We start from the raw sequence: 23,124 nt of genomic DNA on the forward strand, positions 1-23,124 counted from the left end.
GTGTTTTATATACGGTGCATTTGGAAAGTATTCAGACCCCTTGACTTTTTCCAAATTATTTTACATTACAGCCTTATTCTAAAATGGATTAACTTGTCATCCCCCCTCATAAATCTACACACAATACCCCATAATAACGAAGCAAAAACAGGTTTTTAGAAGTTTCTGCAAATTTGTAAAAAATAAAAAACAGAAATATCATATTTACATGAGTATTCCGACCCTTTACTCAGTACTTTGTTGAAGCACGTTTGACAGCAATTACAGCCTTGACTCTTCTTGGGTATGACGCTATAAGCTTGGCACACCTGTATATGGGGAGTTTCTCCCATTCTTCTCTGCAGAACCTCTCAAGATCTGTCAGGTTGGATGGGGAGCATTTCTGCACGGCTATTTTCAAATCTCTCCAGAGAAATTCAATTGGGATCAAGTCCGGGCTCTTGCTAGGCCACTCAAAGACATTCAGAGACTCATCCCGAAGCCACTCCTGCATTGTCTTGGCTGTGTGCTTAGGGTCGTTGTCCTGTTGGAAGGTAAACCTTCACCCCATGTCTGACGACCTGAGCGCACTGGAGCAGGTTTTCATCAAGGATCTATCTGTACTTTGCTTCATTCATCTTTGCCTTGATCCTGACTAGTCTCCCAGTCCCAGCAGCATGATGCTGCTACCATCATGCTTCACCGTAGGGATGGTGCCTGGTTTCTTCCAGACGTGACACTTGGCATTCAGGCCAAAGAGTTCAATATTGGTTTCACCAGACCAGAGAATCTTGTTTCTCGTGGTCTGAGAGTCCTTTAGGTGCCTTTTGGCAAACTCCAAGTGAGCTGTCATGTGCCTTTTATTGAAGAGTGGCTTCCGTCTGGCCACTCTACCATAAAGGCCTGATTGTGGAGTGCTGCAGAGATAGTTGTCCTTCTGGAAGGTTCTCCCATCTCCAGAGATGAACTCTGGAGCTCTGTTAGAGTGAGCATTGGGTTCTTGGTCATCTCCCTGATTCCCTCTTTCCACCGATATAAATTTTGCATCTATTTCATAACATGGGGCTTGTGAAAGCGACCTTTTTCTACACATGAGATGAACCGGACAAGAACATGGTCACGGAATCGGCTGTAAAACCCAAACCGTGGTAGCTACAAACTAAAAAGTCACCACCATCCAAAGATGAGACTCTCACGTACACGACAGCCTTGGTTGTTTGGCTCTATGACATCTGCAAGCTTTTCGGCAGTTGTCTGAATTCTGTCATGGGCTACCTCTTTTCGAAGAGATCTTCTCACAAAACTGACTGTCCAGACCGAACCGTGGGAGCTACACCCTCATATGTCACCAAAAGGGGAGACTCTCGTGAACATGTAGTTGGTCGTTCTGCTCTACAATGCACACAGGCTTCAGGGGAGTCTTCTGATGGTAACCCAGTAACTTATTCCTTACAATACATTTTTGGACGGTCTGTTTTGTCATTTATGAATGTGTTATCCTATGGGCTATAGCAGGTCAATAAAAAATGATATATAAAGTCAGCAAATAAAGAAATGTCCCTTTTTCAGGACCCTGTCTTTCAAAGATCATTTGTAAAAATCCAAATAACTTCACAGATCTTCATTGTAAGGGGTTTAAACATTGTTTCCCATGCTTGTTCAATGAACTATTGACAATTAATGAACACGTACCTGTAGAACGGTCGTTAAGACACTAACAGCTTACAGACGGTAGGCAATTAAGGTCACAGTTATGAAAACTTGGGACACTACTGACACAACTGACTCTGAAAAACACCAAAAGTAAGATGCCCAGGGTCCCTGCTCATCTGCGTGAACGTGCCTTAGGCATGTTGCAAGGAGGCATGAGGACTGCAGATGTGGCCAGGGCAATAAATTGCAATATCCGTACTGTGAGATGCCTAAGACAGCGCTACAGGGAGACAGGACGGACAGTTGATTGTCCTCGGAGTGGCAGACCACGTATAACAACACCTGCACAGGATCGGTACATCCGAACATCACAACCGCAGGACAGGTACAGGATGGCAACAACAACTGCCCGAGTTACACCAGGAATGCACAATCCCTCCATCAGTGTTCAGACTGTCCGCAATATACTGAGAGAGGATGGACTGAGGGCTTGTAGGCCTGTTGTAAGGCAGGTCATCACCAGACATCACCAGCAACAACATCACCTATGGGCACAAACCCACCGTCGCTGGACCAGACAGGACAGGCAAAAAGTGTTCTTCACTGACTTGCCTTGTTAAATATAGGTTAAATTAAAAGTTATATGCTGAGCACTTGTTAGCGGCTTTTCCTTTACTCTGCAGTCCAACTCATCCCAAACCATCTCAATTGGGTTGAGGTTGGGTTATTGTGGAGTCCAGGTCATCTGATGCAACACTCCACCACTCTCCTTCTTGGTCAAATAGCCCTTACACAGCCTGGAGGTGTGTTGGGTTATTGTGAAGTTGAAAAACAAATCATAGTCCCACTAAGCCCAAACCAGATGGTATGGCGTATTGCTGCAGAATGCTGTGGTAGTCATACTAGTTAAGTGTGCCTTGAATTCTAAATAAATCACAGACAGTGTCACAGACAGTGTCAAGCACCCCCACACCATCACAGCTTCTCCTTGCTTCACGGTGGGAACCACAAATGCAGAGATCATCCGTTCGCCTACTATGTGTCTCACAAAGACATGGCAATTGGAACCAAACATCTCAAATTTGGACTCATCAGACCAAAGGCCGGATTTCCACCGGTCTAATGTCTATTGCTTATGTTTCTTGGCCAAATCAAAGTTTCTTCTTTTCATTTGTGTCCTTTTGTAGTGGTTTCTTTGTAGCAATTCGACCATGAAGGCCTGATTCACATCTCTGAACAGTTGATGTTGAGATGTGTCTGTTACTTGAACTCTGTGAAGCATTTATTAGGGCTGCAATTTCTGAGGCTGGTAACTCTAATGAACTTTTCTCTTCAGCAAAGGTAAATCTGAGTCTTCCTTTTCTGTGGCGGTCCTCATTATATCCAGTTTTATCATAGCGCTTGATGGTTTTTGCGATTGCACTTGAAGAATCTTTCAAAGTTCTTGAAATGTTCCGCATTCACTGACCTTCATGTCTTAAAGTGATAACGGACTGCCGTTTCTCTTTGCTTATTTCTTCTTGTTCTTTCCATATTATGGACTTGGTATTTTACCAAATAGGGCATTCTTCTGTATACCACCTTGTCACAACACAACTGATTGGCTCAAATGCATTAAGAAGGAAAGACATTTCACAAATGTACTTTTATCAAGGCACACCTGTTAATTGGAATGCATTCCAGATGACTACCTCATGAAGCTGGTTGAGAGAATGCCAAGCTGTCATCCAGGCAAAGGGTGGCTACTTTGAAGAATCTCAAATAAAAAATATATTGTGATTTGTTTAACACGTTTTTGGTTACTACATGATTCATAGTTTTGATGTCTTCACTATTATTCTACAATGTTCTAGAAAATAGTAAAAATAAAGATAAAATTATACATTTTATGACCATCTTAAAATAAGGATACATGTTAGCTTTAGTAAATATTGTAATCTAAGGGCTTAAACCTACAGGGGTCAACTCATTTATAACATGTCACCCTCCCTAGGAGAGGGGGTGACCTTGATAATTTATTGTTAAAACGAGAGGCTGCCTGGATCTTTAATTTAAAGACCCTTGCGCCCTTCGGTCTCAACGTAGACTTTGATCTGAAGCCATTCTTGTGATTATTGTGACTTTGCCATTGTAATTGTGTGTAAACTTGTATAGTCAAATTAATCTATGATCGTATGCTATCCATTTGTTTGTATGCTGTTCATTGTATGACATTTTAATATTTGATTATTAACCAATGATATTAGGCCACTCCTGGCCATGATTACAGACACCTGTGTCCTTTGACACTATATAAACGAGTCATCCCGCAGTGTTTGTGATTATACCCTGATGAAGACAGCTTGGCTGTCGAAACGTTGGTATTAAATTTTTGCATGAGCTCCAAGAGTGTGCGGCTCTCTTTTATTTTTATTTTCAAGTTTCTACTCCGCTAGCCAGCACCTCGTCTTAATAGGTGTGCGTTTCTTTTTCTTCTAGATCGTCAACTCATTTATCACCTGGTGATGTCACCAGACAAGCCAAAACTGCAATTTCAGGCTGTAATTTCAAACAGCTCTTACAATAAAAGTGCATTATCATAATTTTCACAATTTCACAGTATTATTCCAAGCTCATAGTGTCCAAATAATATATATAAAACACTTGAGAATCACGTTTTTGACTGCACTGGGCCTTTATATCAACGAGTACTTGCTGCAGATTTAATCATACATAAAACCACAGAAAGATTGCAACAAACATAATAACCCTTGAACGCTACTAAACTCCTGTATTACATTTCTGATGGTTCGGTTTAAGTCCTGCCTGTTTGACTGTGCTTCCCTAAAGTTTTTGTGCCAGAGGTTCTGATAGGGAATTTCTTATGCTAATTCCAAGGCGTGGATGTCCCATCTGTTTCCTAATAGCCTACATACACACAATTTAGAAGAATAATTGAGCAACAAAGAAGGCGTTATGCACATATCTCTATTGTCATGCACACAAGAATTCACATTCTGTTCTGAAAACCTATTATAATCCATTTACAAAACATATGTGCACATAAGGAATGATTAAGCAGAGAAAGAGGCACTGCACTATTCAACGTGCAATATTCCACAGAAAGACTCATATGAGCTATACTGGGGTCGTCAGTGGTCTTTTGTGTAGACCTCCGAGTGCATAGAGACAAGATGGCTAGAGAAGATGGCTAGCAAATGATCTTGGTTATTCCTTAGATGAGCTGATTGAAGAAAGGGATTGAATTACCATCGCCTGATGAAAGACAAGAAAGAAAAGCGAACTGAATTCATCAGAATAATCTCTGTTTTAATGTGATGAATCAGCCCCAACTGTTAACCAGTGATGTGATTTAATTTCTCTCTTTCGAAAAAGAAGAAGAAAACTTCATTATCTATTCTAGGAACCTAGCAAGTGCTTAGGGTGGGGAAATTAGTGTGGAGTTGCCCGTGGCAGCGAACAGCTTTCACAGCCTTCAAGGGCCACTGAAGAGATGCTGCAAACCTGACTTGACATTGCCCAGCAAAGTATTTATGAGTGCTCACATTATGGAATATCAATGTAGAATACATCATGGAGTTCCCAGTTCATAGACAGTATAAAGGAGGCAAGTTATATTGGCCTATTTGTAAAAGCAATAACTCACAAGCGAACTAAGAGCTCACATTCTGAAGCTATCTAGTAAAACTGAGGAATTGTGCAAGCCTAGAATTGTATCGTTAGATGTACAGAATTGATTAGCTTGAAGAGAGATGAGTCTACTGTAAAATTGGATCTCCGTGCTTTAGTATTGTGGTTTTCACTCAGCCTGGGGAATGGACCGCCCTCAGAGTGGCTGGATCTGTTCAGCAATTCAAATATCCATCTACACAAACAAAACATGGTCACCAGCATTTGATCTCATACGATATGCATGCGGTGCAATCTGCAAAGAAATAATTGCCTGAGATTGAGCCATTTCAAACCTGTCCCTCTATTTCCAGGCTCCATCATTTCCCATGACATGAGCCCTTTAATGGGTTTTCTCATCTCCTTGTCTCAGGTAATATGATGTATATTCATCAGAGTATAAACAGCTACCTCTGGGATAGAAGACGGATGGAGAGGCTATCTCATACAAACATTGTTTTGTTTGGAGAAATCAAAAGTGCTTCCTTATCACTATTGTGCAGATGCATGGTATTTGGCTTTTCTCATATTAACATTCAAACGCCTGAACCTTTATCACTTGTTTTCCCTCATCACTGCTTACTGTTTGAGATGCTGTCAATACTGTATCACTTTATTTGTCAAGGTTGCTGGATGAGGCTGCTGTATCAAATCCTGTCAAATTGCATTGGTATAAAATCGTCAGAGCCGTAACTTTTCTGTAGTACAACATTTGTCTTTTGGACGTGCTACCATGTTGGTGGAGCTTTATTGGTCAAAGTCAAGTTGTGTAATCTACTTGTACGAATTCATCTCCCCCACATCCCCTTATCACTCTCATTTGTTAGTTTGTTGTTAGTTTAAGCAACCTCTTCCTGATTGTGAAATATATGAAATATTAGATTGTAATTCTCAGGGGATAAAAGGGGGGGAAATCATTTACCTAACCAATAGAGATGTTAATGGTGTAACATAACATAGAGCTGTAACATAGAGCTGTAACAGAAGTGATTTGAAATGTTTCAGCTACATTTATCTTAGCCAACAGTGTCAGGTATCCCATATAAAGTTAGTCAGAGTCTGTTCTTTGCCTTATATGGTCATCACACCACCAATGTGTCTTAAAGGGAAGGAAGTGTGTGAGATGTGTATCAGCAACATGTCCTGCCTCCGTTTATTAAGAAACATCTTCACAGTTATATTTCGTTCAACTGTGCTGCCAGAAATGTTGAAGGTATCAGTTGAGCATCTTTTCCAAAGTGTAAGTATCTTTGTGATTATTTACTTCACTAATTACATTTCTCTCAATTCACACAGCTTAAAACCCCAAGACTTCTGCTCTCATTTGTCAAAAATCTAGCTTTTCAACTTCTGGAAAAGTTTGTTGACATTGACGTCAAAGTAGTTTTTGGGCTCTAGAGCAGTTTGGGTTAGAACAAATATTGAGTAATATGAGGCAAACATTTCATGCTAAAATCTTCATCAAATACTTGATTCACTATATCTATGATGTTATTGCCTCTACACTATAGGTAACCACAGAGATCCCCATGACACTGACAGGAAGAACGCTTTTTGGACTGTTTCTCTTCATACCAGGTCTTCTGTCTGTGAACGTGGTGAATTTCACCTGTGCAGAGTTGACTATCTGTGCATTACAGGGACAAACTGTGAAAGTAAGATGCCTCCATCCAACAAATACCAAAAGGGAATACCAAAACCTCTACTGGTTTAAAAAAAAACAGATGTGGAAATGGAGGGACAAGACTATACCTGACGACCTCTCCACAGACCCAGAATATAAAGGTCGTTTGACGTTTGGTGGCAGATCTTTCCTTGAAATAAGAGATATTAGAAAGAGTGATGAGGGTGTCTATCACTTTAGATTTAAGACAGAGTCCTCTGGATGGATAAATAGTGTTCCTGGAATCAAGTTGATTGTCACAAATCTGCAGATAAAGAACGATTCTGTGACAAATGGACAGGGGGTGAAACTGACCTGTACCACTAACTGCACTCTGAGTGATGACCCCACCTACATCTGGTACAAGAACGCTAAAATAGTTCTATACACCAACACCTTCAGCCTGTCCCTCAACTCAATCAATAGTAGGTATACAGGCAGCTACTCCTGTGCTATAAAGGGCTATGAGGATCTCCGTGCTCCTGCAGTGTGTCTACAAAGAAACTGTTTGGATGTGAGTTACATCTCCAAGACAATCTGTGGCTTCCCTGGGTCATATGTAGACCTACCTTGCACTTACACATTCCCCAGAGGTCTCAATATCTCAGAGACACTTTGGGTGAATAGTACAGATCTCAGAATGGAGCCTGAAGATCTGACTTGGCACCCGGAGTATGTGGGTCGTGTGGAATATCGTGGCAACGGTAGTGACTGCACCCTGAGAATCACAGATTTGAGAAAGAGCGACTCGTCCAAGTACAGGTTCCTGTTCAAAACACAAGGGACATACTTCAATTCGCCAGCGGTCTCCCTGTCTGTCACAGACTTATATGTGCATGTATATCCTGACGTCGTGGACCAAGGAGCCTCTGTGTCGATCTGGTGTCATACCCAGTGTGGTCTTCCACAAGGCTTTGGGGGCTTCATCTTGTACAAAGATGGACAACGCATAACCAGCCCAAATGGTGAAAAAGGTTACATAACAATCCACACAGTCAGCAGTGAGGATGCAGGTAGCTACTCCTGTGCACTGATTGGTCAGGAGGAGTTACCCTCCCTGAAAGCTACACTCACCGTCACTAAAGGACCAGTGTCTGGGTTAATTGTTGTTCTGGTGGTGGTGGTTCTCCTGACTGTCGCAGCTCTTCTGGTCTTTACCTTTAGCACACTGAAAAGGAGAAACATGGGAGGGCATGATATTAGAATGAACATCCAAACTGTCAATAATGATGGCGCTCATCTAGATGTCAGTAGGAGGGAGAGCTCCCCCAACTATGAAAACGTTGAACATATCTATGCGGACCCAGATGAGTTGGATGACACGTACACAGCTCTTCGGCGGGGGCATTGGCACTCCGTGTATGACATCATCCAGAGGAGGGAGTCACCACAGAACCTGGACTAAAGGCTGTCTGTGAGGAGAGCACTGACAGAATTAAAAAGCCATTTTGGACATTTCGAAAGATTTTGGACGTCACAGCAATGTTGAGGGAATTCTATTTGAGTCAGAAAAAGATCATGTACATCATTTATCATACGAGAGACAAAATTCATAAATTCTACAGGACAACAGCAGAGTCATGTCTTAAGTGTAAAACTAGCAATGACTCACTAGTTAATGCCTTCTGAGAGTGCTATGAAGTCCAAACGTTATGGGCAGAATTAGAAAGCTGTCTGTCAAAAGTTTTCTAATGTAAGTTTACTTTTAATCAATCTATCTGCATATTTCAAGACCTGGTGAATATTTCAAGACTTAGTAAGATACCCAATGGACTGGGCAATATTATTTTCTTCACTTACATTAGAGAAACTATTACTTAAATACTGAAAGTCAAATGAAACTCCGTCGTTAAGAGGAGGGAAGAATCAATGCCTTGTTATTTAAATATGTAAAACAATTTGTCTACAGACAGAAACAACAACATAATTTGAAGTCATATGGGGCAGAGCCTTGCAAGTATCGGGGGTGGATACGGGGGTAGATATGGTGGGAACATGTGGGTGTGAGCATGTATGATGTCATTAATGTTTGTGGAAATGTATGTAAATGTTAAGTTTTTTATTGTTTATTGTAAAAAAAAAGAAGAAGAATATATAAATAAATAAATATATAGTACCAGTCAAAAGTTCCTTTTACTATTTTCTACACTATAGAATAATAGTGAAGACATCAACGCCATTAAATAACAAAATGAGCGTACATAGCTGTCATCAAGGCAAGGTGGCTACTTTGAAGAATCCCAAATATAAAATTAATGTGTTTAACACTTGTTTGGGTTACTACATGACTCCATATGTGTTATTTCATAGTTTTGATGTCTTATTCTACAATGTTGAAAATAGTACAAAAAAAGAAAAACCCTTGAATGAGTAGGTGTGTCCAAACTTTTGACTGGTACTGTATATAAAGAGAGAGCAAGATGGATAGATATGCACAAGGTCATTGGATGCATTCTTGAGAAAGGCTGATCTCTCTTTCCTTTTTAGGGAAACATGTATTGAATGGAAATAATAGCTGTAATGGCTATTTCTATGGTTATTATTACAAGCTAATGCATACCAGCTGGTTAGTGTACCGTTATCTACAGCATGTAAGCCATTTATAGGCGTGTGTAGGCTACATTAAAGAAACCTAATATTATTATTTGATTTAGTCTTTTGTTTATGACTACTGCCAAGACAGGAAATTACCTTGCATTATAACCTGAGCGTTTAGCAAATAGGTCACTGATTACCTGCTGATAGACTTGAAATAATTACAATTTAATCATGCTAAACAAATATTCTGGCCATAGACTTAAACATTCAGAATACTCCATGCAATGTCTTCCGTAGTGTATGCACAGTGATGACACTGACCTGATGACACTGACCTCATTAGTCCTGTCACTGTGATCTAAACACTAAGGAAGCATTGAAAAGAATGCCACATAGACCCACTCCACCGTAGCCCTGCCAGACTCTCTGCCGAGTGCACATCATCCTCAACCTTGTCCTTGCTCTCTCTACAGTTTGACCGTGAGCGGGCACAAAATGTCACCAAGTTGAAGTGGCAGACAGGCACCCTCTCTCCGGGGCTTCAGGTCGCATCTCCTCTCATTAGAGAACATAACACAATCTCACCCTTCTCCTCAAATCAAATAAGGAGTAGGTGATGATGTCTTCGGCAACCTGAATGCTCTTAACGAGTTTCAAAGGACACTTTTTTCTTTCTCTCTGTTTCTATCCCTCTGTTTCGATCCCCCTGTTTCTATCCCTCTGTTTCTATCCCCTGATTCTATCCCCCTGTTTCTATCCCCCTATTTCTATCCCCCTGTTTCTATCCCTCTGTTTCTATCCCTCTGTTTCTATCCCTGTTTCTATATCTCTGTTTTTATCCCCCTGTTTCTATCCCCCTGTTTCTATCCCTCTGTTTCCATCCCCCTGTTTCTATCCCTCTGTTTATATCACTCTGTTTATATATCTATGTTTCTATCCCTCTGTTTCTATCCCCCTGTTTCTATCCCCCTGTTTCTATCCCCCTGTTTCTATCCCTCTGTTTCTATCCCTCTGTTTATATCTATCTGTTTCTATCCCTCTGTTTCTATCCCCCTGTTTCTATCCCCCTGTTTCTATCCCTCTGTTTCTATCCCACTGTTTCTATCCCTCTGTTTCCATCCCCCTGTTTCTATCCCTCTGTTTATATCACTCTGTTTATATATCTCTGTTTCTATCCCTCTGTTTCTATCCCCCTGTTTCTATCCCCCTGTTTCTATCCCCTGTTTCTATCCCTCTGTTTCTATCCCTCTGTTTATATCCCTCTGTTTCTATCCCCCTGTTTCTATCCCCCTGTTTCTATCCCTCTGTTTCTATCCCTCTGTTTCTATCCCCCTGTTTCTATCTCTGTTTCTATCCCCCTGTTTCTATCCCTCTGTTTCTATCCCTCTGTTTCTATCCCTCTGTTTCTATATCTCTGTTTCTATCCCTCTGTTTTCTATCCCCCTGTTTCTATTCCTCCGTTTATATCCCTCTGTTTCTATCCCTCTGTTTCTGTCCCTCTGTTTATATATCTCTGTTTCTATCCCTCTGTTTCTGTCCCTCTGTTTCTATCCCCCTGTTGCTATCCCTCTGTTTCTATCCCCCTGTTTCTATCCCCCTGTTTATATCCCTCTGTTTCTATCCCTCTGTTTCTATCCCTCTGTTTCTATCCCCCTGTTTCTCTCCCTCTGTTTCTATCCCTCTGTTTCTATCCCTCTGTTTCTATCCCCCTGTTTCTATCCCTCTGTTTCTATCCCTCTGTTTCTATCCCTCTGTTTCTATCCCCCTGTTTCTATCCCTCTGTTTCTATCCCTCTGTTTCTATCCCCCTGTTTCTATCCCCCTGTTCCTATCCCTCTGTTTCTATCCCTCTGTTTCTATCCCCCTGTTTCTATCTCTGTTTCTATCCCCCTGTTTCTATCCCTCTGTTTTCTATCCCCCTGTTTCTATTCCTCCGTTTATATCCCTCTGTTTCTATCCCTCTGTTTCTATCCCTCTGTTTATATATCTCTGTTTCTATCCCTCTGTTTCTGTCCCTCTGTTTCTATCCCCCTGTTGCTATCCCTCTGTTTCTATCCCCCTGTTTCTATCCCCCTGTTTATATCCCTCTGTTTCTATCCCTCTGTTTCTATCCCTCTGTTTCTATCCCCCTGTTTCTCTCCCTCTGTTTCTATCCCTCTGTTTCTATCCCTCTGTTTCTATCCCCCTGTTTCTATCCCTCTGTTTCTATCCCTCTGTTTCTATCCCTCCGTTTATATCCCTCTGTTTCTATCCCTCTGTTTATATATCTCTGTTTCTATCCCTCTGTTTCTGTCCCCCTGTTTCTATCCCCCTGTTTCTATCCCTCTGTTTCTATCCCCCTGTTTCTATCCCCCTGTTTCTATCCCTCTGTTTCCATCCCCCTGTTTCTATCCCCCTGTTTATATCAATCTGTTTCTATCCCTCTGTTTCTATCCCCCTGTTTCTATCCCTCTGTTTCTATCCCTCTGTTTCTATCCCTCTGTTTCTATCCCTCTGTTTCTATCCCCCTGGTTCTATCCCTCTGTTTCTATCCCTCTGTTTCTATCCCTCTGTTTCTATCCCCCTGTTTCTATCCCTCTGTTTATATCCCTCTGTTTCTATCCCTCTGTTTCTATCCCCCTGTTTCTATCCCCCTATTTCTATCCCCCTGTTTCTATCACTCTGTTTCTATCCCTCTGTTTCTATCCCCCTGTTTCTATCCCCCTGTTTCTATCCCTCTGTTTCTATCCCCCTGTTTCTATCCCCCTGTTTCTATCCCCCTGTTTCTATCCCTCTGTTTCTATCCCTCTGTTTCTATCCCTCTGTTTCTATCCCTCTGTTTCTATCCCTCTGTTTATATATCTCTGTTTCTATCCCTCTGTTTCTATCCCCCTGTTTCTATTCCTCCGTTTATATCCCTCTGTTTCTATCCCTCTGTTTATATCTCTCTGTTTCTATCCCTCTGTTTCTATCCCTCTGTTTCTATCCCTCTGTTTCTATCCCTCTGTTTCTTGCTGTTGTTCTGCTCTCCTAGACCTTCATGAGGAGCCTCATGTCATTCATCTGCTTGACAACAGATTGCCATTTTGTCCATTCCATTTTATTCCATATTACATTTAGTGTGTATGTAATTGTGTACGTAACTATATATGTAAGACTGCTATATTGATTTTCAGCATACTGGTATGATTATTTTGATCAATACAGGCTTTGGTTGTTGTTGTTAGTTTTATTCGGTTTTCTTTTCGAGTTCGAAACTGCCAGCCCCTAACTCGCTTGTCTGCTTCAGTTTGTGCTTTCCATGTGGTTCATGCCGGTTGAATGAGCCTATCACTGAGAGCAAGCCTCACCTGTTGTGCTCCATGAAAATGTGATCAGTCAAACCATTAACATTTTACACCTATCAAGGGATTCTAATTAATGTTCCACTGCAGCGTTGGAGCTGGCCTGCCACAAACCTAATTTACTCCACCATATTTTATTCAAAACGTACCTGCATTGGGAATACACTGCTTTCCTTGCCTGTGGAGGATCATGGCCTTATTCTTCTGAACTCTCCCTCAAGTTTACCATCTTCCTTTATACCCAGCTTTATGCTAAGACTTTATTTTGGTCATATTCTGTGTCTCTAGTCATATAGACTTCTTTCCTTGATTACTTTTATCATGACTGACCACTGATCTGTAGGGAACTTCAATTAAAGTAGGATGGCAGAAAGCGATCCATTCCTTTGAAATAGGAAGTGGTTTAAGAGTATTGGGACACGGCAGTACAGAACGAACAGTAGCAGTCAAAAGTTTGGACACCCCGACTCATTCAAGGGTTTTTCTTTATTTGTACTATTTTCTATATTTTAGAATAATAGTGAAGACATCAAAACTATGAAATAACACATATGGAATTATGCAGTAACAAAAAAAGTGTTAAACGAATCAAATATATTTTATGTTTGAGATTATTCAAAGTAGCCACCCTTTGCCTTGATGACAGCTTTGCACACTCTTGTCATTCTCTCAACCAGCCTCACCTGGAATGCTTTTCCAACAGTTTTGAAGGAGCTCCCACATATGCTGAACACTTGTTGGTTGCTTTTCCTTCACTCTGCGATCCAACTCATCCCAAATCATCTCAATTGGGTTGAGGTCGAGTGATTGTGGAGGCCAGGTCATCTGTGTGTCCAACCTTTTGATTGGTACTGTATATTTGACTACCTCTTCAGCGGGTAAGTGAGACAGTTGGTCAGACACTAAAGCAACCCTTTATTCCCTAACCTGTGGGTTGTGGCCCATCCAAGTTTTACAATTGGCCTCATGAGTCATCATGAACTATTTGAATAAAAAACAATGAGACCACAGCATGAAAACAAAAGCTAGAGCCTCTCTATTCCAGATTGATTACTTTAATTTAACTTGCGGTCTGAAATTAGCTCTGTGAATGGTACATAAACTGCAGAAATGGTCTTGGTAACAACATGCATTTCTACATCTAATGTCAATGTTATTTTATATGTTTATTATTAATGTTATTTTCATTGCTATGCTGTCATCGTTGGCCAATATTTCCAGAAATTGTAGAGCCTCTATATCCTCAGTTTCCATGAAACACACCACACCAACGTGTTGTAGCAGCTCTGAATTTGACTCAACTTCTCCAGCTCAGCTGTTGATGCAGGACATATTAATCAAAGATTGCTATGAGTTTTAGTTTTATTTGACCTTTATTTAACTAGGCAAGTCAGTTAAGAACAAATTCTTATTTACAACAAATTCTTATTTACAACTGCCTTATTCAGGGGCAGAACGACCAATTTCTTTTATCTTGTCAGCTTAGGGATTCAATCTAGCAAACTTTCTGTTACTGGCCCAATGCTCCAACCACTAGGCTACCTGAGGCTGGTTCATACAATCAGCAGATTTGACAAAAAGAGCTTAAAATCCAAAGACTTCTGATCCCATTTATGATTGCCAAATCATTTTAATTGAGGTGGTCAGTCTAGTCTGCGGCAAGTTACGCTATATCCTCAGCCTACAGTACTAGTCATTACCTGTCTTTATAATGTCTTGGACTCAGCAACCTAAATGGTTGAGTATATCAACCACTTAAATAATCAGGCATCGAGTTGTGTCATTTTTTAGCTCTTCCTTCCTCTCTCTCAAGAGCACAATGTTAGTTCCTGTGTGAAGAAATGCTATGTGAAGCAATAACTCTAAGAGATTTTTTCACAATTCCTTTGAGTTGGTTTATCAATCCAGTGTGTGTACATAACACAAAGGGGGCCATAGTTGGTAAGAATCAGTAACTTAAGTTAAGCTATTGTGTATTAACCATGTACTTACTTTGTTTTGGAAACACACTCAGAGGAACGACTTGATGAGTGATGAGCAGAAGTGCTATGTGCTCCACCCTACATCGCAGCTCCACTCTCTCTGTCCATGACTGAACACGAGGGGGAATGCATTGTCTGGCCATGATGCTCCTCTGTATTGACGCTAGAATGATTGATGAGTTTTGAGGGCGAAACAATGGAGCCCGTTGAGAAACATTAGACTTAGCAGCACCCTCTTTCTCCTTGAGACAAGGAGGCAATTGCACACTCCACTTGCACTTCTAATAAACATCCGACCTTCAGTCCCCCATGCTTTGTTAACACTCCAGAAAGAAGTGGCTTGTTTATCAAAATCCCCCAAAGCTTTCCGTTTACTGCCATTCGGTTCAAAAGAAAACAATTTGGATCGAGGGAACATTGTCTTGTGAATTTGTGCTTGTATCGTAAAACAACGCAAAGGGATGTTGGCCATCTGTAATCAGTGATTTATTTGTATCACCTTGGTGATTTATCACCGATGGGCAAGACTTTCGTATGTGAAAGTGACAATTCAATTAGCTGATATGGCTAATGTAGCTGAATTCAGCTAAGGTTTTATTATGCTGTTAATGTTGTTCAAATCGTTGCAAAGTATGGTGATACCACAGCACAGAATCCATTAGTTGGCACAAGCCTAGTTGCCAAGGGTTTAAAAAGGACCTAGAAATAATGTGTTAAGACCACATGCCTCCCTTTACTGTAAGGACATACAGTCATGCAATCACATGTGTGTTTAGCAATGTCCACAGGCAGCGAAACTCTATTGGGTGACTTCACACAGTTCATCTTAATGACTTACTTCTCCCAGAGCATTATTTCACATTACTAGCCATGCTATTTCCTTTCCCCATCATTAACAACACTGGTGCATGACCAAATAAAAAAGGCGATAATGGAGAAAGTCTCTTCAATGTCAGCCTATGCATACAGATTTGTGGGATCTTAACTTGATCAGTCTTTGGTTGCTGAGAATTTTTCTGCACCGCATGAAATGCCGATGAGCTTCATGATTTACAAAAACTAACTGAAAACCCGCACTAACAAACAGATATATTAACAATATTTCACTTTTCATACAGCTAGGGTGGCAAAATTCTGGGAACTTTCCATACATTTTTCAACCCTACATTTTAACCAGCTTAAGCACCTCACAAGCAGCATTATGGACAAAAATGTTAAATCCTGTTGCAGCAGAATTATTTTGCTGCGACAATACGGCTTAAATTAAGATCCTACATCTGCATCTGCGGACACCACACACAGAGGATCATCAAATCCTATAATGACTCTATGAATGAGGGGGATAAATTGGTTGTGGCAAGGTTAAGGGGAAAGAATAACTCTGTGGCTAGATGTTTTCCAGTGTGACCCAGAAACAATGAGAGGAGACCCAGGTGAGAGAGGAATTGTGAATGGGAGCATGAGCTAGGAGATAGGGTTTTGGAGGCAGGGGGCTGTACTATGCTGTACAATGGTGTGTGTGTTGGAGCTAACTGATAGTCCACAATTTTCCTATATGACCTTGAACACCATTTAACCACATTGGTCACCTCCGATCTCCATTATAATGGAGTTGACTGTCACAGAATATGCTTTCATGATAGATATAGAATGTTTGACGTAGTTTTGGAAGTGCTATCGTTTTAATTTACCGTTAGTTGCTCACATTCCTGCTCCTCAACACTGGTTATGCTATGATGTCATGATGTATGTCATATTCCAGAATTCAGTCAAATTGCCCTCCAATCATGCTTGGGCTTTGCTGTGATGTCATGTTGTACTCCTTGTCAGAATGTTGGACATTTCATAATATGGTTTCCAAGGGAACTCATGTTCTGTGTTAGTAGATCAGAGCAAATCATTTCCAATATGGATACTATTCGGATCAAACAGATTTGCAGTCATGAAGAATTTTCTGACAATGGTGCAAAAACAAATGACTAGCTGGAAATTAAATTACATACAGATTCATGTATGAACTAACCTCATAAAAAGTTGAATTACTAATGCTCAATTTGTAGGTGTTTTCTTAGTATGAGTTTGAGGGTTGATAAGATGCTTGATACATGATTTCATTTTAAAGTCAAGTTATATTTTTTTTTGTTAGACTGAGATTTTTTTTTAAATATAATTGTTGTGCGAAGTTGCTGGATTTTGTCGGGAACTGGAACACTCTCTCGTACAAGTCAATCCAGAACATCCCAAACATGCTCAATGGCTGACATGTCTGGTGAATATGCAGGCCATGGAAGAACAAGGACATTTTCAGCTTCCTGAAATTGTGTTCAGATCCTTGCGACATGGGGCCGTGCATTATCATGCGGAAGCATGAGGTAATAGTGGTGGATGAATGGCCCGATAATGGGCCTCAGGATCTCGTCACTGTATCCCTGTGCATTTAAATTACCATCGCTAAAATGAATTTGTGTTCATTGTCCATGCCTGCCCATACCATAACCCCACTGTCACCATGGGGCACAATGTTCACAACGTTGACATGAGAAAACCGCTCGCTCACACGACTCCATACAGTACACAGGGTCTCTGGTTGTGAGGCCGGTTGAACAAACTGCCAAACTGCCTAAAACGACGTTGGAGGCGGCTTTTGGTAGAGAAATGAACATAAATTCTCTGGCAACAGCTCTGGTGGACATTCCTGCAGGCAGCATACCAATTGCACGCTCCCTCAAAACTTGAGACATCTTGTCACGTTCTGACCTTTATTTCCTTTGTTTTGTCTTTACTTAGTATGGTCAGGGCGTGAGTTGGGGTGGGCAGTCTATGTTTGTTTTTCTATGATTTGGGTATTTCTATGTTTCGGCCTAGTATGGTTCTCAATCAGAGGCAGGTGTCATTAGTTGTCTCTGATTGAGAATCATACTTAGGTAGCCTGGGTTTCACTGTGTGTTTGTGGGTGATTGTTCCTGTCTCTGTGTCTGTACCAGATAGGACTGTTTGGGGTTTTTCACATTTCTTGTTTTTGTAGTCAGTTGTTCATGTGTACCTTTACGTATTAAAAAGAACCATGGACACTTACCACGCCGCATATTGGTCCTCTGATCTTTTTCGCCTCTCCTCTTCAGAAGAAGAGGAGGAAATCCCTGACACATCTGTTGCATTGTGTTGTGTGACAAAACGGCACATTTTAGAATGGCCTTTTATTGTCCCCAGCACAAGGTGCACTTGTGTAATGATCATTCTATTTAATCAGCTCCTTGATTTGCCACACTTGTCAGGTGGATGGATTGTCTTGGCAAAGGAGTCATTCTCACAAACATGGGTGTAAACACATTTGTGTACAACATTTGAGAGAAATAACATTTTTACGCATATGGAAAATGTCTGTTACATTTTATTTCAGCTCATGAAACATGGGACTAACAGTTTACATGTTGCATTTATATTTTTGTTCAGTGTAAATGGGAAAGGCATCACCAATGACTCTAATGCCATTGATTTCAATGAGATTGGCTTGGATTTCTCCCTGACTACAATTGCCTCCATTCTGGAACTTTGAGGGTTGGAGAGAGAGGAGGAAGGCACCAGCCCCTGGAATGGCCCCTCTCAGGGTTCTGAACAAGAGGAAAGGCAGAAGCAGCACATCGGAGCTCTTCACCTCCAACTCCCAGAAGGAGGCACTAAGCCTACATGTACAGTATATGCAGCACATCGGAGCTCTTCACCTCCAACTCCCAGAAGGAGGCACTAAGCCTACATGTACAGTATATACTGCCATCTGCACTTATCTGTCTCATAATGTCAGAGGCATATCAGAAATGATTCAGCAGTGGACTGATCATGGCAGCAAAGGCATGTTGTGACTCACTGTCTGAGTACTATATGTGTGCGTGTGTGCGTGTGTGCGTGTGTGTGTGTGTGTGTGTGCATGTGTGTGTGTGTGTGTGTGTGCGTGTGCGCGTGCACGTGCACATGCGCACGCGTGTGTGTGTGTGTGTGTGTGTGTGTGTGTGTGTGTGTGTGTGTGTGTGTGTGTGTGTGTGTGTGTGTGTGCGTGTGTGTGTGCGTGTGTGTGTGCGTGCGTGTGCATTTGCGTGTGTGTGTGCGTAAGCACTCCCCAAGAGTGGCTTAGGGAAGTTCCTGGATAATTGGTCATGATAATTTAAGTGTATGGTCATCACTCAGCCCACCTCAAGTCCACCATAATACACCCCCCAAGTCTCAACTGTACCTAGAAGTAGCTGAAGGCTTAAGGACTTATTATTATTTTATATGCTAGCTAGCTACAGACCGGAAGGCAGTGGCATCATAGAAAATTAATGAAAACGCAAGCCACATGCTAACCATACCAAGACAATACCGACATTATTTGAGTGTCATATTTTGACCTTTTTGCACACTTGCCCTTATTAAATTGAGATCCCCACATCTCCCATGCAATATGCTGCAAGGTATCATTCAATTAATAGTGCAACCTCAATAACGCATATTAATGAACCCAAGTCGATCTCCATTAACAAGCAGCAGCACCAAAGGGACTGACACCTTAGGGATTACTGTTCAGTAATTATCCACGTTAAAATATCAGGTTGATATTATATGACTGGATTGACATTTACACATTGCAGCTTCATTTATTTTCTTTTTCTTATCCACAAAATGATGATGTGTTATATTACAATATTATATTTGTTTGTATTACTTTCTACTCCTTATGGATCTGAAATGAATGGAAGTGTGAGCAATATGGTTACAACATCACCTGTCAGCCATATTTCTTACCCCTATTCGGTCATTTTATATCTGCAAGGTGTGCTCAACGAGGAACCCCAGGGATAGAAGCATGATATTAGGGTATCCATTAGGAGGAATCCCCAAATATCAGGATGTAATATGCCTGCTATAACGGCCTCCATTGGTTGGAGATTAGGTCTTTCATGACAGGATGATGGATAGACATACCAACTTCCTAGTTATTTTCCCACCACCACCATCAGCAACTACCAAGTGAGTGTCCCTATCCTTCCCAGAGGTAAGAGGAGTACGGAGAAGAAAGCAGAGGCCTCATTCCAGTATCCCTCTGTCCTCCACTAGGTGATCATATGAAACACGTCATTTAGGAGACACTCTTATCCAGAACATCTTACGTTAGTGCCTTCATCGTAAGATAGCTAGCTGAGACATGTCATCCGCAAAGTCAGCCCTAGTAGGGAAAAAAAACATTTATACAAGTGCCACAGGATTTTTACAAACTCTTCAGACGTATTGGGAGGACCAATAATTCAATGAAATGACGGAACACACGTTATCAAAGTCTGTAGATTACCCACCTTGATTTAGGGGCCAAATCACCATTTTAAGGCAAAGACTAGTTTGGGCAGATCAGTGTGATTTCTTCAGCTCGGATAGGCAGAGCATGCATTACAATGACTGTGTCTCTAGTCTTTTGTAATAAACAGAAAACTGAAGACGCATTATCAGGTCCAAACCATGCAACCCTGTGTAGAAGTTGCATTTTCTTTAGTACTCTGTTAAACCATTTTTATATATGTGGATTGTATAAGGTTTACTGGAAGAGCTCTTTGAACACGAGTGTTTGGTTTTCTAGAAAGTGTTAGAGGCTTTCTAGAAACTGAAGATGATTAATCAGGTAACAAGATGATGATCGCAAATCCGGACAGGAGAATGGAAAGCAAAACTAAGGCAACCTATGGAAGAAGCAAGAATACCTTGGGATATGGTTTACAACTGGGAATTTCATTACACTGGTCGATATTGCCTACTGATGCATAAATATGAAAAAAAGTACATGGATGGTGTTCAATTAAATTAAGTTAGAGAAATCATGTAGATCATAGAATTGAGACAATTAAATCGCAAAGCAATATTGTAATGAGTTTTAAAATCAATGAATCTGAATGAATATCTGTTTGTGGTGAAAGATCAGTGGTTCTCTCAAGGAAGCATCGGAATGTATTCAAGATGGTCTAGGGCTGACCTCTGAATTGGTTGGACACCTTGGTAGGACCCCTTAAATTATATTCGTCAGCAGCTTTTTCTGTATTAAATTGACTCTACTAAAGGTAGCAGATAGCCTAGCGGTTAAGAGCGTTGGGAGAGTACTTGAAAGGTCACTTGTTCGAATCCCTGAGCCGACTAGGTGAAAAATCTGTCAATGTGCCCTTGAGCAAGGCGCTTAACCCTAATTTCTCATGTAAGTCGCTCAGGATAGGAGTGTCTGTTATATGACTAAAATGTAAGTTTAATAATAACCTGTTTCCAAGGTGATTTCAAAGTGTGAACAATACAAAAGCAAATGATCATCATGAAAAACATTTTCATCTCAATTGAATTTATGTACATGTTCCTATGTGTTGTGCTTATGGCTATGGATCTGTAACCTATTTCAGTCAATATAGAGCAATAATGCTGTTTGAGTTAACTTGGATTTTATCTCCGCTTTTTAAGTCGTGGGTGTTCGGGAAAAACCTCTGTGGGGAATTGCAGAGTAAGCCTAATTACCTGGTTTTGGCAAGCCTATTCAATCCCAACCTCATTGTTTTGCTCCTCAAAATGAAACAGGATAGAAAGCTGAAAAGGGGAGGATGAAAAATTCTCCACATGCGCCCTAATTTCAGTAAACGTGTCAATCTATTACAGTGGAATACTGGAGGACCCTCTGTTCACATTTACATATGAAAATGTGGGAGATTCAGTTACATTAAAGGAGGCCTCATATTCTGTAGATCCATAGAGGTCCCTAGTGATGTTTAGCTTGTGAACTGCAGTACAAACGAGGTATGATATTACAGTTTATTGTGATATACTTGCATGGTAAGTAATTCCAACCACACAGCTTTTGACTATGATTGGGTTTGTTTGATCTTTGTAAGCCAAAGTGCTTAAATGGGCGAATGTCATGTAATGCACTGACATTACATACAGTACAGGGCAGTATATCCAAGGCACCCTGATCCTAATAATTACAACAACAATAGTAACAATGATCATGATGGAGCACTAACAAAGCACATCAATTAGTTTGTTTGTTTTGTACATTACTCAATGTGTGGGCCCATGTTGTTCATGTGGGCTCACTAAAAGCAACGGATGACGTCGATGTGCTTGTTTTGCACTTGGTGGGTGGAGAGAGAAATATCTCAAAATTTCAGGTTTGAATTCCATAGGAATCTGTGACACCCACGTCAATCTGTAATCCTGGCTATTAGAGGGCTTTAGTTTCGATACGTGCATCATCATCACTTGGGTTGCCGTGCACACACAAACGGCTGGCTTTGAAACAAGGCTTGGGAGAGTATTGCAGTACCAGGGCACTTTATAGTCATGGCACAGTGTTGATTTGTCTGTGAACAACCTGCAGGCATGCTACTGCATTTTTTCCTATAAGGTATGTACTTTAAAAGACATACAGATTGTCTACTGTGTGCATATGTGTCTGCATAGAGGGCACCAGCCAACTCAAGACAGGTACATATCTATATGCCTTTTGCTAATTACACTGTTAAACTGGGAGTGCTTCACATTAAATTGGGGGTGATTTAACCCTACCCATCTCTCATCTAATTGGAGGAAAGGTTAAATCAATGTGAATCTAATAAGGCCAAGAAAACATTGCAAGCCTTCAAATGACTGCACATAGAATTCCATTCAATAATCAGTCAAAGGTTAACAGGCAAAGATGATCAGTTGAATCTGCTACTAATTCCCCCATCTTATTGCCTAAAGGTGGCCAATATTCTGCTATTAATTTTAAATGGCAGTAAATGACATAATTGTCCTGTTGAAAATATGGACACATGCTGACATGATGTTGCTACACTATATCTGCAAGGCCAATACAATGTTGGAGGACAAAGGGTTTGGGCCTAACGAAGGTTTGAACTAGGCCAAGTACCAATGATGAGCAGGGGTCTGATTGTCAGATTACATTTTTTCAGTACAAGAACTCCTGTGTACACCAACATTTGATGGGCCTAATAATTTAATTACATATAGAATCCCTATTAATTCAATAGGATCTCTGTGGGCCTAGTCTCTGTGGGCCTAGTCATCATTTAACTTTTAAAATGTATTACCTTTTATTGTGGCATAAAGACAACCAGTCATGATGTTTTCATCTGATTGTCAAATAATCACTTCAAAGTGTTCCTTCACTATGCTACCCGCGCACGTTGATTCACACGCAAAATATTTCCAGCCTCCAAACAGTGGTGAATGGAATACACACACAAAAAAAACAAATGACATGCACAAAAAAAACAAAAATTGTTATAATAATTGGCAATTGTAATTAGGTCAGA

General features: G+C 40.8%; 1 protein-coding gene across 1 annotated transcript; it reads left to right on the top strand.

Moving 5' to 3' along the window:
* Nucleotides 1-6,414: 6,414 nt before the first annotated feature.
* LOC135526448 (uncharacterized) lies at nt 6,415-9,083 on the top strand. The gene is made up of 2 exons (XM_064954829.1): nt 6,415-6,541; nt 6,813-9,083. The coding sequence occupies exons 1-2, from the start codon at nt 6,425-6,427 to the stop codon at nt 8,367-8,369; spliced, it is 1,674 nt and encodes a 557-aa protein (XP_064810901.1). The 5' UTR covers nt 6,415-6,424; the 3' UTR covers nt 8,370-9,083.
* Nucleotides 9,084-23,124: the final 14,041 nt, after the last annotated feature.

This window comes from Oncorhynchus masou, chromosome 32, assembly GCF_036934945.1.
Source record: "Oncorhynchus masou masou isolate Uvic2021 chromosome 32, UVic_Omas_1.1, whole genome shotgun sequence".
Classification (NCBI taxonomy): Eukaryota; Metazoa; Chordata; class Actinopteri; order Salmoniformes; family Salmonidae; genus Oncorhynchus; species Oncorhynchus masou.

Coding starts and splice junctions, on each gene's coding strand:
- LOC135526448 (XM_064954829.1), top strand. CDS start 6,425: ATGTGTATCAGCAACATGTCCTGCCTCCGTTTATTAAGAAACATCTTC. Junction 6,542..6,812: donor TTGAGCATCTTTTCCAAAGT/GTAAGTATCTTT, acceptor TCTACACTATAG/GTAACCACAGAGATCCCCAT.